Source organism: Numenius arquata, chromosome 4, assembly GCF_964106895.1.
Source record: "Numenius arquata chromosome 4, bNumArq3.hap1.1, whole genome shotgun sequence".
Taxonomy (NCBI): Eukaryota; Metazoa; Chordata; class Aves; order Charadriiformes; family Scolopacidae; genus Numenius; species Numenius arquata.
The window spans coordinates 21,341,160-21,360,218 of NC_133579.1; the positions used below are offsets into that span (position 1 = coordinate 21,341,160).

Here is a 19,059-nt window from a genome sequence, read left to right on the forward strand (position 1 = left end):
TCTTCTCTGCACCTTCTTAGCTCCAGTGTCTTTTTGTGTCTTATCCCCAGCTACGCTCTTGTGCAGCCTCTTACATTTTGCTTCACCTTCTTCCTTCTTTTGTTTAAATTTGCATTTTCTAAAGTTGCTACCTCCTCTGAAACTCTCAAGTGATAAACAGAGAATGAAAAGCAAATGCAAAAAATGATCAGGAAGTTTTCTCTGCATTTCACATTATGACAAAACAAGATAAGATTTCTCACAATACCAGAGCTTACAGGTGTGCTGAGAAAACAGGCAGCATATCATTTGCTGCCCGAGTCTGATTTTATTGTAGACTCTTGTGTAGAAGCTACATGTTCACTTCTATGAACTGGATTGTGATACCCTTACATAGGAGGTCCAGCTCCTTTAGCAGGTCTGCATGCATAAAAATTATTGCAGCCTCATCCTGTACTTGTAGGAGGTTTTCAGTGCCACGAAAAGCACCTTTGCGTACTGCACTAGGGGGAGGAAACTGCCTTGGGGAAAGGTGACAACGCTGACCTGCTAAAAGGGACTCTCCTCCCCGCTTCTTCCCCATAGTTTTGCATTTCTGGTGAGCAGTCTCACTGGCTGCAGGCACTGGGGCTTGGAGATGTCATTTCACTTTGCTCACTAGAAGCTGCAGTTATACATTTGGAATTGTAGTTTTGGAGATTAAGGACAGTCACATACCATCGCGATGCTGTGAAAATGCAAGATTGAAGAAGACAGGTGAAAAGAGATTTTGGTTTTGTTCCTGTCTTTTATTTGGGATTTTGCACCTTCATGCTGCTGTAACCTTAATGAGAATTTACAGGACAAATAACGAGCAGCATCTTCCACCAGGGAGAAACCAGGGAGAAACTAGAGAAGCTGAAGAAATTTGCTCAGAGTCCAAATGGGTGAATCAGAAAAATGAATGAGCCTGTGTAAATCCTCTTCTAAAAACAGTGTGTGACTGCAGAGAGGCATGAAATATTTGTGGCCGTGGTCTTTACCTAATGAGGTCTTATTTAAAATATTCCTGGCATTTTTGTGTTTGGTTAGCTCAGTTTGAAACACAAAATTTCTTCAGGAACCCCAAATCTTCTTTACAGTCTGCAAGTTGAGAGAAGTTAAATTTAACCTTCTTTTGTATACAAAATAGATAAGAATCAGCAGAAATGTACAGAAGGCTTCCTCAAAACTAGTGGTTGTTTATTTTGATTGGGAAATAATTAGGCCAGGAGTTATTTTTTTCCCAGGAAGCAAGAATGGTGTTGTGAATTACAGTATTAGGTCTTATCAAAACGGAGAACTTTGGCGTCATATTTTCAGGAAGAGCTTCTTATTTTAATATTAAGTGGACTTACTGCATTTTTAATATGTCCTTGGAATAAACCAACACCTAATATGCCTAAACTGAGATTATGATGTCTGCATAGAAAATTACACCTGTTCTGGTTAAACTCACGTAAATTTCTTGCTTAGTTAAAACACCAGGAACTTCATAAAGAGACCGGAAAAACTGATGAACAAGGAATTAAAGCTTCAGAACCATGTAATTTTCTATCATCAGGAACAATGTAATTGTTTAAAAATCTGTTGACAACTTTGTCCCAAACACTGTAAAATAACGTGCCACTCCCTTTCTCTCCTTTCCAGCTCATCTCTAAAACATCGTGAAAGCTGAAATCTGACACATTCAAGAAGCACATCAAGAAGGGCAGTGCACGCCATGAAACTCTGGAAGCTGCCCTGTGTTGGAGGTAAGGACTGCAATGCCCTCAGTTTTATTCTTTACTCTAAAATATTGCACTACCATCAGAGGTGAGATAGCAAAACCTCATGAAATTCAACAAGGCCAAGTGCAAGGTCCTGCACGTGGGTCGGGGCCATCCCAAGCACAAATACAGGTTGGGTGGAGAATGGATTGAGAACAGCCCTGAGGACGACTTGGGGGTGTTTGTTGATGAGAAGCTCAACATGAGCTGGCAGTGTGCGATGGCCACCCAGAAAGCCAACCGCATCCTGGGCTGCATCAAGAGAAGTGTGGCCAGCAGGTCACGGGAGGTGATTCTACCTGCTCTGGTGAGACCCCACCTGGAGTACTGTGTCCAGCTCTGGAGTCCTCAGCACAGGAAGGACATGGACCTGTTGGGGCAAGTCCAGAGGAGGGACACAAAAATAATCGGAGGGCTGGAGCACCTCTTCTTTGAGGACAGGCTGAGAAAGTTGGGATTATTCAGCCCAGAGAAGGGAAGGCTCCGGGGAGACCTTATTATGGCCTTCCAGTGCTTAAAGGGGGCCTACAGGAGAGATGGGGAGGGACTCTTTATCAGGGAGTATAAGACAAGGAGTAACAGTTTTAAACTGCAAGAGGGTAGATTTAGATTAGATATTGGGAAGAAATTCTTTACTCTGAGGGTAGTGAGGTACTGGAACAGGTTGCTCAGAGAAGTTGTGGATGCCCCATCCCTGGAAGTGTTCCAGGCCAGAATGGATGGCCTTTGAGCAACCTGGTCTAGTGGTAGATGGGGGTTGGATCTAGATGATCTTTAAGGTCCCTTCCAACTCAAATCATTCTATGATTCTATGAAAACCAGATTAACCAGTATTTCTGTAATCAAATATGACAATTCTTGATTTCATAACAAGCAAGATTGGAAGAAACTCTTTACAGCAAAGGTAAACAATGCATGCATTTTCAGGCTCAGTCTTTTAAGTACATTTCAGCAATTTCAGCATTTTCAGCAATTTGCTCGCAGGTCTGTGTTTGGGTAGCTTTGTATGAACCAGCTTTGTCCTACTGTATGTGCAGGTTAGAGCAGTAGTAGCTGTGGAAAGAACAAAGGAACATTATGCACCTTCTCCATTGAAGTCACTTGGCAATTCTACCAAATCAAACATAAGCAGATACAAAGGAAACCTCTTCCCGCATACCTCCTCTACCCTCCCACCCCCAACCCATCTGCCAGGAAATGCTGATCTCCTCTGATCTTCTTTCCAGTGCTCTTTTAACTTCTTCCACCTTTGCTCATGTGTCAGCCTCGGGCTCTTCACTGAAAGATCTTGTGGAGTAATAAAATGTTTTCTTCTGATTGTCATCCTATACTCTGATGTCTTCTCTCTGCACAGGCTCCAGACTTGCTGTGCTCAGAAATCCATGGTAACAGTGGATGTTACGTCACTCAGTCCTCTCACATCGTAGAGCAAGTAATATGACAGAGTGCTTACCTTTCCTACGGAAGCAAATGTAGACTTTAATCACTACTTCTTCAGTTGTCATGACTATTCAGTACCAAGTAGATATGACATTCCACAAGCATGGCATACTTATGGTTTACAACGTTCCAATACTCGGGCAGATCATTCTTCCTGGTGGAGAATAAGGTATATTGATCTCTGCTGTCCTGCCTTGAAGCCTTGAGCAGATGGTAATAGTGTACTCAGACAGCTGTTCCCAGGGACTAGCCTTTGCTTATTTTGTTCTCTAGCCAAAACCATAACTATGACAACAAAGAGTATCAGTTTTAATACAAACACTTAATGCATGCCACAACTGGGCAATGTTTGGGCTGTTTATAATACACTGATTTGGTTTTCTGTTTAAATAAGCAAACGTAGCACAAATGTTGTCCCTCAAGAAGGAAATAACACCAGGAAGGGCTGGAGTTGCCAGGTTGCCCACCCAGGCACTGAAATATCCCCAAGCCTGCTCCACGGAGCCTATATGACACCACACTGTCAGCGTCTAGATAGGTAAATTCGGCATCTCGATTAGGTGAAGATGTGGCCTGAGCACCAGTCAGGACCACACTTGCTATTTCTCTGCATCCTCCAAAGCTGCTAGAGTGGCAGCTTTTGACCTTTAGACCTTTTTTGCTTTAGATCTTTTTTGTGGAATTAACAAAGTCTTCATAGTTGTGAACTGCTATGGCCCTCCAAGGTGGCTTTCCAGCAAAAAGGAAACAAAAATCTTCTGCTCTCCCTCCTTTCCTTTGTTTACCTATTCACTCCTGACTAGGGCTTGGATTATTTCTTTAAGTTAACATGTTTATAAATAGCAATTTTATTAACATCTGTTATTTACTTCTCATTCAGCCATTAATTGTCATTAAACATTCACAGCTAAGTATGTGTCTGGCTGACTTTAGAGAGGTGATTTCAATTTCAAAATTGAAACCTGATTCTTGCAGTGGGGAATAATTTTCAAAAAGATATCGCAAAAAGAATTCGTAATGTGATCTGAGAGGGGAGAAGTTGGAGGACACCAATCCTGGACTCGAATTAGAAATGTTAATGTTAATATTAATGTTAAGATTACTATGTAGTGACCTACACACCAGGCCAAATGAATGGGACAGGGCTGTACCATGTCTCTGCAAAGCAGTATCCAAACTCCTCTTTCCCCACAGACTGCTTTTCCTGGTACTTCGAAACCAGCATGCGTCATACAACTCAATCCAAGCCTTCCTCTGCTAGCTTGGCATTTCCTACAGCTTCCTCTCAAACTTCTCTTTGTTCCGTAATACCGGTTTCATCTTCTAGAGGGACACTGTGACCCACTTTGACTCACTGATGGAGTTAATACCATGCCAAATGTAAAGCCAGACTACGCACAGCTGTAGGCTGGCTTCTCACGTCTGATGGCCAGGTGAGGAGTACCTGAGAGATCTTCTGCACCACAGACAGTATTTGTAGTGAAGAGCACTTTTTTATTAAAGAGAAGCGTCAAGGGAATATAAACAGCTCTCTAAAAAACACTCATCTCAGGTTATTATGGCAATTTTTTTGAGGCGATGAACCTGAAGAAAAGGAACCCAGAATTCACAAAGCAATTTATTGCTGAAATCTTCAGAAAGAGCTGATACATAAGAGAGGTAAACTGCAGGGAGAAGACCATTTCCTCTCCATGCACCACGCTATTAAAGACCAATTTCTTTCTTGGAGTTCTGCAGTAAATACTCTGAGAATTTTTTTGCTATTTATTCTGCCTGTCCACGCTGTGCACCTTTCTCTCTCTGGCAGACCCTTACATGTGACCTTAGCTGTTTCCCCATCATTATCCTGTTATGAAGCATGAAAGTGCAGTTGATCTTGGTGCTGAAAACGCATCCAGACTGCTCAGTAAAGAAGCAAGAACTTTAAAACAATTTTAAAGGGTTTACGGACTCACCCCTGTGATCTCCATCTCCCAAGAACGCGTGTACTGACCTCGCCAGTCATCAGAGCCCTCCTCAGTGCACTCGGAGACTACACGCTCCATTTGGAGGGAGGGGTGGAGGGATGCTTTCCATGCACTGCAAGAATCATCTGTCTTGGGATTTCTGTGAATTTTAGAGATGACAGGATATAGCACAGAAAAATACAGTGTGAGCATTGCTGTCTCCTTGAGAGCACTATTAACCTTCATACTTACACTCTGAAATAAAAGTAGTTACACCCATAGAAAAAATGCAGCCATGAGCAGAGCTTGGACCACATGTTCAGTGTGCACCTGAGCTGAAGATTCTCCTGGCAGAGCCCAGTTTCTGTCCTGGTTGTTGTTGAATCAGCTGATATCATAGGCCCAGTGTGAATATCAGAGGAGTTGAGGTCAACTCTGTGCATCTGCCCAGATTCGTCCGTTTCTGTTCAGCTCAATACTTCTCAGCACAAGTCATCCTCTGCTGTTGATCCGTACTGAGCCATCACGCAGCCACGCACAAAACTTCACTCCCTGCAAGAGTGCTTACATTCAAGTTCCCACAGAGCTCTGGTTTCAGCAAGGAGAAGCGAATGGTCCTGAAGGACTTTGTTTTTCATTGCTATGGTTTATTTTAAATGAAACGAAACTCAAAAATACACTGTGCTTTGCAGTGGAAGAAGTCTTGCATACCCTTTTAAAGTAATGGCAGCAAATACTATCAAAGTCCTGTTTCATAATATTTACAAAGCCGTTGATCCAGACAGTGAAGGGACAATTCCTCTATATCAAAAAAGAGGAAACTTTCTTGCACTGATCTTGAGCGAACAAATATTTTCCCAAGGACAGAATCCTGCAGTTCCAGGCAACTCCTGACTCATTATCTGCTGTATCCATGGGGTAAGCGAAAGGCTATAATGACTCTCCTTCTGACGGTGCCCTGAGCTGTGTTTGATCATGCAATCGAGCCTGTGGTTTGCAGGTTAGAAAGGTGCCCTTATGGCAAACCAGGAAACATCTGCTTTACCTCCCTTCACCAAGGTATAAACTCAGTGTTTTGCATATGGAAACATACTGTTGCTTCATGTTAATTTTGTTTAAATCAGCCTATTAATTTTTGTACTATGCAGTCATTCTCAAGATGGGCATGACCTCAGTCTTTCATGACTTAATGACTTTCCCTTTGTGGGACAATGTACAGATCTTCCATGTTGCTCATCACTTCTGGAAAAAGACCAACTTCACAAGTTCCTTGACTGGATGAGGAGGGAAAAAAGGAAGAAAGAGCCTTCTTCATTGCTTTTTAGGGACTGATCTGTAGTCTTGCTTTCTTCAGGCTGGAGACACTTCAAATAATTTCTGCCGGCTCAAATAATGATGCCGGAATGGCACGCTCTTGCAAATGTAAACAGTGGCACAGCAAATTGTTTAACCTTTGCCTGAAGCATAATTTCTTAGACAGTGAGGTGCTACACTCTCCAAAGCAGCTGCAGAACATTAGGAGGGTGCCATTTTTTCAAGTGAAATGGGAACAGTAATAATCTCACATTTTCCCATTGCTACGTATCACCAGCAAAGTGTTCCTATGCATCCGTAACGGAACACATTTATCTTGGGGGCAGAAAGCTTTAGTGTATGTTTCCAGTGAAACAATTACTAAAAAGCAGCCTGAAAGCGTAACTTTGACCTCAGCATTTAAAGTTTATTTTTCTGTCGGACTCGGAGGCCAAGTGAAGTCGTTGGGCGAGACCGACTGCGAGACTGGCAGATGAAACCTGCCTGTTTCAGCAGGTCGGGGCAGACGGTGAGGTCCAGGTTCAGCTCAGGCAAGAGTCTGCCCACAGCAGAAGGAAGGGCCCAGCCCTGCTGCCTGCTTTGCCTCCACGTGAGACCTAGAAAGCCCAAGGGGCTGCTGTGGCCACAGGAGACCTGGGAGCATGTGGGCAGGGCTGGGACTGGTCAGGCTCAGCAGCGGCAGCAAGCACTGCTCCCAAATCTCTTACCCAACCTCTTCTCCACCCAAGCACCACTCTCTGTGGAGCATCTCCAGAGAAGGGCAATGAAGCTGGTGAAGGGTCTAGAAAACAAGTCTCATGAGGAGTGGCTGAAGGAACTGGGGTTGTTTAGCCTGGAGAAGAGGAGGCTGAAGGGAGACCAGGCGGGGGCTGGTCTCTTCTCCCAAGGAACAAGTAGTAGGATGAAAGGAAATGGCTTCAAGTTGTGCCAGGGATGGATATTACGAAAAATTTCTTCACAGAAAGGGTTATCAAACGTTGGAACAGGCTGCCCAGGGAAGTGGTTGAGTCACCATCCCTGGAGGTATATAAAAGACGGGTAGATGTGGTGCTACATGGTTTAGTGGTGGGCTTGGCAGTGTTAGGTTTGTGGTTGGACTCGATGATCTTAAAGGTCCCTTCCAACCTAGGCGATTCTATGATTCTCCCTTCCCTTCCTTCCCTCTGGCGGGAGCAGTCCTGGCCCAAGCCTCGACACTTTGCTCAGTTTTGCCTGAATCCAAAGCAACCGCCTCAAAAGGGCGGGAGCCGAGGAGGACAGAGGGGCCTCCCTGTGCTCTGGACCATGGTGGGACCCATCACAGTTGGATGTCGGACGGGCAGGTCACCCACTCAACATGCCCGAGTTAGATTTTAATGCCTGAGTGAATGTGAATACCCGCTGCGCTCTCTGCCCAGCGCACGCTTCTCCGGAGGAATAATGGCCTACTGTCCATCGCTCCACAGCAGGGGTAGCTGCCAGCAGCCCTCCTTGGCCCAGGGGTCGGAAGGAGCCACTGGGCCATGTCACGGAATGCCAACCATGTCACGGCAGTGGTGTTGAGTGGGACCAGAGCCACCACACCACAGCAAGCCCCCCAACCTCCCTCACAGGAGTCCACTGGGCCTCCAGCGGCCCCACTTGCCCGCGGCTAGGGGACTGCCCTCAGCCCCAAGACCCCAGGCCCCAGGGGGAGGGCATGGCCCCCTGCCTGCCCCGCTCTTCCCCAGGGGCCCAACCCTCTTCCCCCCATTAGCTTTCCAGTGGGAAACACGGGGTCGGGGGCGGCCGCCAGCCAGCTCCGGCAGGGGACAGGGCAGCGGGGGCTGCCCCCTGGGGTGCGCCCCGCTCATGGCGGCCGGGCGCCATGTGGGGGCCGGCGGCTGCCCCTCCGCCGGCGCGCAGCGCCGCTCCTCCTCGGCTGGGGGGCGAGAGCGGAGCAGGGGGCCGGCAGCGAGCGGGGCCGGGGCCGGGGCCGGCCGGGCGGGGGTGTAGGGGAGCGGCGCCTCGGCCGCAGGGGGGGCGAGGAGCCGCCGTGGAGGGCGGAAACGGGGTGGGGGGGATTTGCGTCAGTGAGGGAGCTGGGAGCGGGGCGAGGGCGGGCGGGACGGACGGAGGGACAGACGGACGGAGGGAGCCAGCGGAGAGGCACCGGCCCTCCCCGCTCGCCCGCCGCCGCTGCCCCATCGCCCCATGGAGCTGTGCCCGGGGTCCGCGGCCCCCTCGGGCTGGGCGCTGCCGCTCCTCCTCGCCCTGGGCGCCGGGCTCAGCCACGCCACCCCGCACCTGCGCTACACCCGGCCGGGCTCCCGCAGCAAGTGAGTACCGCCCGCCCCGCAGGGGGCTGCGGGGCCGCTGCCGGCGGCGGGGCGAGCCGGGGCGGGCTGAGGCGGGCTGGGGCAGCCGGGGCGGGCGGGCTGGGGCAGTGTGTGGGTTCCCTCATGCCGCTGCCCGTCCCTGACGGCCGTTGTCTTCTCCCCCCTCAGGAACTGGTGTGCCTACATAGTGAACAAGAACGTGAGCTGCTCGGTGCTGGACGGGACGGAGAGCTACGTCCAGGCCCAGTACAAGTGCGCCTGGAACCAGTTCCCCTGCCAGCCCACCCCGGTGTAAGTAGCCGAAGAGGCGACCTGGGGAGGGGAAGCGCTTTGGCCACCCCGTGCCAAGTCCCGCTGGAGCAGCGGTGGCTGCCGCTGCGCTCGGGCCGGTCCCAGCACCCCAAAAAGCCTCCACGGCCGGGGCGGGAGGGCGCCTTCTGGTCCCCCAGCGTGCCCCGAACAAAGCGCTCCCTCTCATTGCAGACACAAGGCTGCCGGGAGCTAATTAGAGCCAGATTGAGCGCGTTGTTGGTCCGTGCAGCCAGTCCGCAGAGCTGAAAGGGAGCCGCGCTGGCCCGCCTGGTTGCCCGGCGCTGGCACGTCTCATCACCCCGCGGTGGCCCACTTGGTCACCCCGCGCTGGCCTGCCTCCTCACCCCATCCTGGCACGCCTCGACACCCCGCAAGGTGTGCAGGGAGGCGGTGAGCACGCAGGCGTTTCCCGTGGGCAGCGGGAGCACCAGCACCTGCCAGGGGCGCACCTACGCACCCCGATCCAGATTTTGCCAGGGTACAGCGGCACTCAAAACCGGTTTTATGGTTGCTGTGTGTGTGGCTGGATGTGTGCGTAAGGGCGAGGGTGAGCCAAGACCGTGAGCCAGCACATTTACAATCTGTGGATCCCTGTCGGTTGTCCAGCAAGGAGAGCAGCCAGTGCAGAGATTTTTACAGGGCATAATACAAAGTTATTTGTTTGATTTTAAGCTTCATGCGACTGAGTGTGACCGCGTGGTAGTCTGTAGAGTGACCGCCTACAGCACGGTATGCTGTAGCAAGGCTGTGTGAGCCTGCAGGGAGCAGCTGTATCACACCTGGCTAATTTCAGGCAAATCCCCCTTCCTCAATTTCCCCACTTGAAAAGCAGTAATATTTGCACGCTCTCATTTGAAAGCTGTAGGTGATAAGCACTCTGTGAAACCATTTCACCTCCCTCAGAAGTCAGTGGAAAGACACGCATAGATTTTCAAGGGATTAGGCTCAGAGTTGGACTGAGGTGATGGTGAGGATTCTTTTACAACAAAGAATAACTAGTTTTCATTTTGACGTGAAACAGTGAGGATGAGACTGGTACTGCTAGCTCTGGAGTGGTACTGAAATAGACTGTGGACATCGATGATGCTGCCATCCTGGCGCCTGTGAAAATAGGTGCTGGGCATCTGGCATTCAAATCCACTCTTTTCTGTTTGTTTGGATTGTTACTTTTGTTAAAAAAAAAAAGCTTTTCTCTATTGGAATATATAAACACTGGAATTTGAGGGAAATAACAAAGGCTACAGACAGCTGAGTAACACCGTATTGTGTAATTTCCCCTGTTTCTCTTTGGAGTGTAGAACTGGTGATTTTGGACTTCTGACTGAGCTTATGGGCTGTGTAATGGGGTGTGCCCTCTGTCCTGTGAAGTCTCTGTAGCGGAGCTATGAAGGAGTGAGGAGGGGTTGAAGCTGAGGTCTTTGAACACATAAATCACCGAGCATTAAGATAAGGAATTTCAGAGGCAGTAAATTAGGATTTTCTTGGACTACCTGCTAGCAGATAATGAAGAAAGTGCAAAGGCATTGCTTCTAGCTCAGGAAATTCCTGAACCACGAACTGCTTGAACGGGTGAGATCTTTGGCAGGAGTCAGAAGGGGAAGCCCAGCTTGAGCAGGGGGCAGGACTGGGTGACCTCCAGAAGTCCCATCCCTTCCAGATTACTCTGTGGTTCAGTGTAATGGCATCGTCTGTCCTTGTGCTTCTTCTAAACATCTGGAGTTGGCTGCTGGCAGAGAGAGAATATAGGGCTAAACAGGTATTTGGTCTCCCCTGCTGTGGCCAATCTCATGGGGTTTTTTTGTTCTTTTAGAATGGAATTAGATACTTATCATAAGCCTATGTTTCCTCAATTTGACTTTCTTTGGTGAACATAACACTTATTTTCTTCATAACCCTGGTGGCAACTGCAAAACAATTCCTTCTTCTTAACATAAAATATTTTAAGTACCTATTACAGCACCAGCAGATTAACACTGAAAGCCAAAATCTTGAAATGTTATTGTGTGCAAAATCTCCGCTTGTAGGCTGTGACTTTTATTTTTCTGTCTGTTGCTGGTACTTGCATTCTTTTAGTGGCAGAGTAGTAAAGGAACTAATCCAAAGCATTTGAAATATAGGGTTCAAATCCTGCAACTCCCTGCAAGCAGGAGTAACTTAATTCCTCTGGAAAGTATTGTTTAATTCTGTAGGAGTAGTGGTCTGAATACCAAAATGTATTTGTATATGTTTGTTAGCTAATGTTGACAAAAATAGGACAGGAAAGAGCTATAAAAGCAACAAAGAATTGACTGTGAGGGCTTTTCTGAAATTATTCTCTTTTTTCCTTTGTATGCTTACGTAGAGAAGTTAAAAATGAACTAAATAGCAGATATTCATCGGAATAAACTACAGTCCCTGTGTAGTCTCCTTCTGATACCCGTGGTTCATCTAAGAGCTCATTCTGCTACAGATAGTGGAGACAGTGAGATCCAAATCAAACAAAGAGTTTGTTAATGGTATCATAGATGTACGGGGTTTATTAGTACTTAAGTATTATTAGCGTTTTTTTTTTGTCAGTCAGTGAATTTACTATTGATTTAAATTAGTTTAAGACTAGGTTTAAAGAGCCCTTCTAGTGTTTAGGTACAGTCTAGGTTATGCATAACAATTACGTAAATAGCTCATTGCATTTTATGTGAGAGTGTTTCATTGCCTTAAACTTACAGTGTACTCCTGAATTCCACATGTTCTTCACATATAAAAGAGTGTGTATTTCAGATATGGATTATAGTCGGCACTCTTTTTTTTTTTTTTAATTCATTTTTGTTTTAGAAATAGAAAGCTTTGGTGATTAAGCCTAAAAATCATACCAATGCCTGAATCCTTTTTATCTACCCTTTAGGCCCATTACAATATCTTTTGTCTGAAAAAAAAAAACCAAAACACCACTGTTGGAAAGACTGCGCTTCTAGGAGTGCTAACTGTAATTTCAGTTTGGCTACAGGGTTATTTCCTGAAATGTTGAGTTGAAATTCAGGATATTATTACACTTCATTGTTTAAGTGTTTTATAGGTATTTGGGCTCAATAGTGCATTTCCTCACTGAAAAGTTAGTGAATGCTTTGGCTGATTAAGGTGTCAAGGATAAATGTGAGTTGAAGTGTGGCTGCTTAAGAGATAGGAAGAGAGGGAGCAGAAAAAAGAAGCAGAAGGGCACTTTGAAGTATGTTCTCTTTGAAGTATGGGGGGCTCCTGATTTATTTTTCTTAAAACTGTGACTAGCAAAGGAGGGAGGAACTTTGTTATTAGTGGGTCATTGGACTGAAAGATACTTATACAAAAAGTGTTTTTACCCACTAAAAAGAACTTGTATGTTTTGAAATTTAATATTGCTTCATAAATAACTGACCCCTCCCTGCTCCTTTTGTTGGGAATTTCCTTTCCTAGCTTTCTTATGAATGGTTTAGTAACTTAATTAGCATTATTAGGAATTTGTCAGTAACAGCGTTTTCTGATTCTAAAAGCAAAATGCATTTCCCTTCTGGCTGGATCCTACACGCTCTTTAGGGCTGTGGCTTCTCTTGGACACCCTCTGGTCAACGTAGCTGCTTCAGAGTAGGATCTTGTTACACCAGTTTTGTTTTGCCTCGCCTCTTGTGCTGTAGAGTATGTTGAGACACCTGGCTGTGGCATAGGTGCTCCAGTTTATGGCTCAGCATTTTTGGGCAAAGCCTCTTTAATGGTAAGGTTTTAATTTTAAAGTTTGAAGTGCACTGAAGCGGCTGAGGCAGAGGGATGTTTTCTGGCTTTTCATCTTTGCTACAGAACTGGCAAATGGGACTTCCCTGTGCGAGGTAGTAAATCAAATAGAAAAAAAATTTAGAGTGGGAAGAACCTCTGGAGGTCATGTAATCCCCCTGTAGCCCCCAGCTAACAGCAGAGCCAGCTTCAAAGTCAGATCAGGTTGCTTAGGGGCTTGAAGAAAGGATGTTTTATCAGATCCCCTAATTTAAGTACCAGCCCCCATTAATTCTGCTCATGTGAGTAAAGATGTTTGTGTGCTCAAGTGTGTAACGAGTCGGCTCACCTGTCCTTAGCTTGTGGGGAGTGGATTTCATGCTTTAGTGTGAGCTTTTCAACACTGATGATAAATGTATAATAATCAAACCCATTATTTCACTAGGTTGCGCATACTTAGAAAATGGTCAAGAAAATGATGAATGAATCAATAGCTAAATTAGCAAGCCTCTCCAAATCTCTCATTGAGCAATATTTTCCAACTTCTTGTCATTTAATACTTTCAAATGACCATAAATAAGCCTGCTGCTAAACTAATCACGGTTTTAATCATTGCCAAGATGAAGATTTAAAGCAAAAGACTACAAGAACTTTAGAGACTGTTACTGCTAGTTTTCTGCAATCATAAATATCAGGATAGATGACTATACTTATGAGTAATGCACAGCTTTTAATAAGCAGTATTCAGTGTTTATTAATAAAATAATGCTGAGTAAATGTGGAAATTTTATTACTGAAAAACAGCACTTCAGAATTCCAGTTCAAGATAAATGGCTTCATTGATTTACCATTTTCTGGTAACCCCAGAACAACCTGGGTGAAGCACGTCAGCCCCAGTGTAGGAATATGTAGGAAATCCACATGTAGTTTTCAACCCTTCAACAGTCCCAATGTAGTTTTCTCTGAGACTGTTCAATTTCTAGAAATTAAGCATACAAACCTGTGTCAGAGTGCTCAGCACCAGGCAGGGTAGATACACAAGTCAGCACAGATCAGAGCCTGTGTTTGCCACTGGCTTCTAACAATGCGTATCTCATAAGACAAACTTGCAGGATGCACAAAAACTTGAAGGGAAAGTGAGGGCTGTTTAATGTTTCCCCTCCAAATATCTAGAAAGGTCTTCAGGAGGTTTTTTCCCTACTTAGTGTATTTTGTGTGAAGCAGAATTTCTTTGTACAGGCTCCAGCTAGCTGACTACATAGGGAGGTTAGCCTAAGGGGTTGTGCATTGAAAACAGCAAGGAAACTTAAAAAACTTCAGAACGTACTTGAGTTTCCTGGAGTGCTTGTTTGAAAGTCTTTGAGCGCCTGCTGCGTGTGGGAAACTTTCCTGGCTGTCTCCCTGGGCCTGAAATGTGCATCTCTGCCTCCATGCATTGAACGCAACAGAGCCTCTCTTCTCTGTGAACCAGACAGGGAATTTTCATCTCACACATCATTCCGAGTTTGTTGCAATAATTTAAAAAAAAAAAAAAAAATCACAAACTGCTCTTCAGTTCACATTAGTATAAATAATTAGATTTTTTTTAATGCTTTTCTGGTTTGAGAAATGTGTGACCTGGAGGTCTGGGGCCTCTTCTGTTAAGCACCAAACTGTTGGCCAAAACAACAAATTGTTAATTTTAGGGAGCTGCTGACCTGTTTAAGGCCTATTTTTTCATAAATCACCCAAATAACCAAGGAACCTTCTGCGCTATTAGAAAGTGGCCAGTGCCAATTTTTCATGTTGCAGATTGTTACTCCCATCTGACTTCTTTCTTGCATTCACATTTCATCTTTCTTCACCTCTCTGGTTCACTTTTGACCAGGTGTCTTGAAAAGTATCAGCTCTCAAAACCATACTGCATTTTATTCTGAAAGTTTGGGTCCCAGCTAGTCCTCCAGGTTAGCTCCTGCATTCGTGAAGATATTGGTTATCTATTCTATCTGTGTATGTTTTCAAGTAATCTGTCAGCAGTAGCTCTTTCTTGGAATAATACTAGAAATAAGTTTATTTCATGGGCAGAGAAGCAGAATAGATACTACTGGAGCTTAGTTTCTCAGGCAGCTTTATCGGGAGCAGTGCTCTGCATCTTTTCTTGACCTTTCCACTGGTGTAAGGTGAGAAACCTGGTCCCTGCTGCTGGAAGAGGCAGGTGAGAATGTTGTTAATACATTATCTGTTGCAAAATCCCTCCTGTCCCATCACTGTTAGACTACATCACAGTGTTGTTCTACAAAATTTTTCTGAAATCCTTTTGAAAGGACGGTATTTTCAGGGTTCTCCTATCCCATTTTATTTAGTGAGTCTTTAGTAGCTTGCTGTTGGTCTGTCAGCGTGTGGTTGACTGGCATAGGTTTATCTTCCGACAAAATGGAAGGAAGCAACCATGTAAGATAATTCATGATTGTAAATCCCAAGAACAAAGCTCTGCTTTGAGCCTTGCCACAGACTGTCTGTGCCTGTAAGTTATGTGTTGTTTTTTCTGCTTGTAAGAAGAGGATGCCAACCTAGCATTCGGGAGCGGTAATTCATGAACATTAAGCATAATAAAATTTTAAACCTGACAAGTATTTTTTGGGCATTTCCTACTGGACTTCAGTGGTCAACTTTTTCAAAATCAATCCTTGGCAGCTAAGAGAGAATTAGACAGACAGATAGATAAATACGTGTGTGTGTGTGTGTATGGATATATATACACATCAGCTAGAAATGACTAGTATGAGACATGGGGGCGTGTTTCAGAGTGTTCAGTCCCTTTGTTGTTTCATCTCAAGAAGAAACATTTCTCTCCCAAGAGAGAAAATTTTGTTTTGAATCTCAGTTTTTTTGGATAGAAGAATTCTAACTTAGATGAGTGGCATCAAAATACTCTGTATAAGTAATGATTAAGGGCACTTCTGGAGATTTGAATGGAGCCACACTTGAAACCCTGTGGTGTTGCCTGAGAAGAGTTGAACATTTTTGTATTCTACCAGTTCCTGTAATCTTCTGACCCTCGTATTGAAAAAAGCCCAAACTCTTCAGTAAAGTTCAGCCAGGTTCTCTTGGATGTATTGAACCAATTAAAGAGATTAAAGAGAACTACATAAGAGAGACCAAGCTGTAGTGAGCTGATTTGGGCACCATGATTCTCTGCTCCTCCCTGGCACCTATAGATGAGGGGACAGTGTTCTTCAGGGGTGGAGGAAAGCAAATTTTCTCCCTCCATCCTGAGGGCCAATATGCAGGGGATGTAGGAGGAGGGAGAAATTCAAGGCGCCTGTGCCAGGTCTCTGCCCCCTGGCAATTTCTTCCAGACAGAAGGCAATCTCTGCTCCAGTCGTGCTTCCCAGGTGATGTGAAGGCACAGAATAAACAATGAACACTGGAAAAAGTACTTAGCCTCTAATGCTCATTCCTATTTTATGACACATTTAGTAGAAATACAGTGCTTCTGTAGTCTGATATTAAAGCACCCTTTGCAGTGACGTGGATGGGTGATTTCTTGCTTGTGTACACATCAGGCAGTTGCATTCCTGGAGATGCACAGTGCTTTGATTTCTCCGGCTTTCCCTCAGTTTCAGCCCTGGTGTATGCTCTCAACCAGTAGCAGCTTTTTATTCAGGACTTAGCTCAGAATAGATCTGGTGCAAATGTCAGCCATGCTACACATTAGTGCAAACTTTATTGAAAGCACCCTTATGTGCCTCTGTGAGCCCAGAGAAACTGAGCCTCTGTGGTAATAGGCATTAGTAGAGGTCTCCATAACTTTATGTATTCCACAGGGGCGCCTCAAAATTGTGTCTTTCCCAACGCAAACAATTTTGAAACACTCTCTGCTTGCTTTTGATAATGAATGTAAGAGCCTGATTATTATGTTATGTGAAGACTTGACCGTGGCCTTTCGGGAATTTCAATTGAGATGGCTGAGACTGGGCCAGGCATTGGGCTAGTGTGTAATGTCAGTGGCATTTTTTGAAGAACAGTAATTCCCCAGACCCTAGTGTCTGCAAACACGTGTACTGACCTTCTTTATATAAACTTTGGAAAGCAAAAATGCCAGCTAAAGGAAGAGTAGCATTGGAAAGATAAGACTTTAAGTCCATCTGTAAGAAGCAGCTTAGTGTCTCTAATGCCAGATCAAAATAAAAAAAATATTTTGGGGTTCACTAGGATTCTTTTTAAATAGATTTTTGCGCAGCATATAATTGGGATTTATTACCAACTCCACAGCTTGCTTTCAGTGAACACCTAGACTTCTGTAGGCTAATCTGTTCTTGTCAAAACATATTTTCACCGCTTGCCGTAAATGCCTTAGGATAAATTCTTGGTAAGGACATATTTTTCTCAAATTAAGCTTATCTGTGGGCTGGAGCACAAGCCAGCTGCCAACGCTGCTGAGTAGTAGCAAAGTTATAAAAGAAGAAAATCCAGAAGTGGGATTCGACTCACCTTAACTTCAGTTGTCTGCCATACAGAGGGATGAATGGGAGTTTAGGCACCTGCAGGAGTGGTGACTCAAATGCAAGTCAGTGGTGTCCAGCATGTTCTTTAGGTAATCGGATGTAAATAATGACTTTTGGACAAGATGCAGCCCTGTTGTGACTCTGCTGGTTGTTGTCGTGGTTTCGACTGAATTTACCAAAACCGGACCGGCAGATGGCCCTTCCCCCCCCCTTCCCCCCCCCTAAAAGAGGAGAGAGGAGGAGAAAGAGATAAGGAGATTCAGAAGTTTAGAATGAACTAAACTACTTTAATGAAAAATTAATATTAAAATAAAAATAAAGAAGAAAATAATGAAATAGATACAATATATACAAAACCGTATCAAGCTCCCAGGATGTCAGTTACATCACCGGCAGGCACTGGGGAAGTCCCAGACTGGACTCAGTGACGAATGGGAACTGGATTCCAGCTCTGGAGTCAGGAACACACGGATCGGGATCAAAGGCAGATGAACAGACAGAGTCCTCTCTGGACGTCGGCCATCGCAGGAAGGGGGCTGACCCTTTGATCCCTCAGCCTTTATACTGAGCATGGGGCAGATGGGATGGAATACCCTAGTTGGTCAGGTTTGGGTCACCTGTCCTGTCCGCTCCTCCCCACCGATGTGACCCCTCTACGTTTTTTCCGTTTCCGACCCTCTAAGGGGGCAAATAACAAAATTGGCTGACCTTGGTTGTTATAGCAATAAGTATAAGCAAGGGCCTCCCTGCATACCGTTCCTTGGCATGGAGCACAAACATTGGTCTTATCATTCTGAGAACGAGCAGTTTTCTCCACAATATGCCGTTAATTTCAGAGAGTTAGAGGAGGCCTAGCTAGGATGTAAAGTTACAGAACAGAAAATTGGTTCGGTTTTACTTCAAACCGGGACAGTTGTATTGACTATATTTCTGTTGGCTGTAATGGAAAACCAGACAACTACAGCCTGTCCATACCTACACAGTAGGTACCTGAAATTCAGGTGTGCTGAAACTCACTGTTACAGGCAATTGCTAAAAGTCATCGTGATTTCAGTGGAACTAGGATTTCTGCCACCATCTGCAGGGCTTGCAATTAGGCCTGCACTCTTGGGAAACAGAAAACTTGGGATTGACTAGTTCTGTTTAAGTAACTGTGTAGTATAAATGGCCAACTTATGCATATTTTCAATGGAAGCCTTGGCAGCCTACAAAATAAAAAATGCTTGGTCAAAATATGATTGCATTTAATTATATCTTCTAAGTAGTATTTTTTGGGAGTATCTGTGCTACTTCAGCACTCCCATTGCAATATATTGTAGATTTGGATGGCTGGGACATGCAAGAGCAGGCTATATAATTTACAAAGAATGTATCTACATTCAATAAAAACATTAAATAGTGAAGACTCGCTATCTTCTATTCAATAAGACCATGATTTGCAAGCTGCTGAAGTTATGGGACCTGTTCCAATGACTACAGAATTTTGGACCGACTGTGAAGTTTTGTGCTCAGAATAAACATGTTACACGTTGCTTATGTAGAAACATATGCTGATTCTGCAGTCCCTTCCTCACAGTGAGGATGTGGTGGCACTTATCTCCTTGCATTTCCCAAAAGGTTGAATGTTAATATCTAGTTACAGAACTGAGCCATATGTTTTCCCACCAGTTTTGTCCAAATGTTTCTGATTTGTTTTATCGCTATTAGGTGACATTCCAAATATCAGTGCTAACTGCTTCCTTCTGTGGTTTAGCACCATGAGAAAATTATAACTCGTTCC

At 45.0% G+C, this 19,059-nt stretch overlaps 1 protein-coding gene across 1 annotated transcript in view; it reads left to right on the forward strand.

Moving 5' to 3' along the window:
- Nucleotides 1–8,495: 8,495 nt before the first annotated feature.
- Nucleotides 8,496–19,059, forward strand: part of EMILIN2 (elastin microfibril interfacer 2) — a 35,867-nt gene continuing 25,303 nt past the window's right edge. Inside the window, exons 1-2 of the mRNA XM_074146577.1 lie at nucleotides 8,496–8,763; nucleotides 8,932–9,054. Of these exons, the coding sequence (XP_074002678.1) occupies nucleotides 8,639–8,763; nucleotides 8,932–9,054 (248 nt within the window). The 5' untranslated portion in view covers nucleotides 8,496–8,638. The remainder of the gene's footprint in view (nucleotides 8,764–8,931; nucleotides 9,055–19,059) is intronic.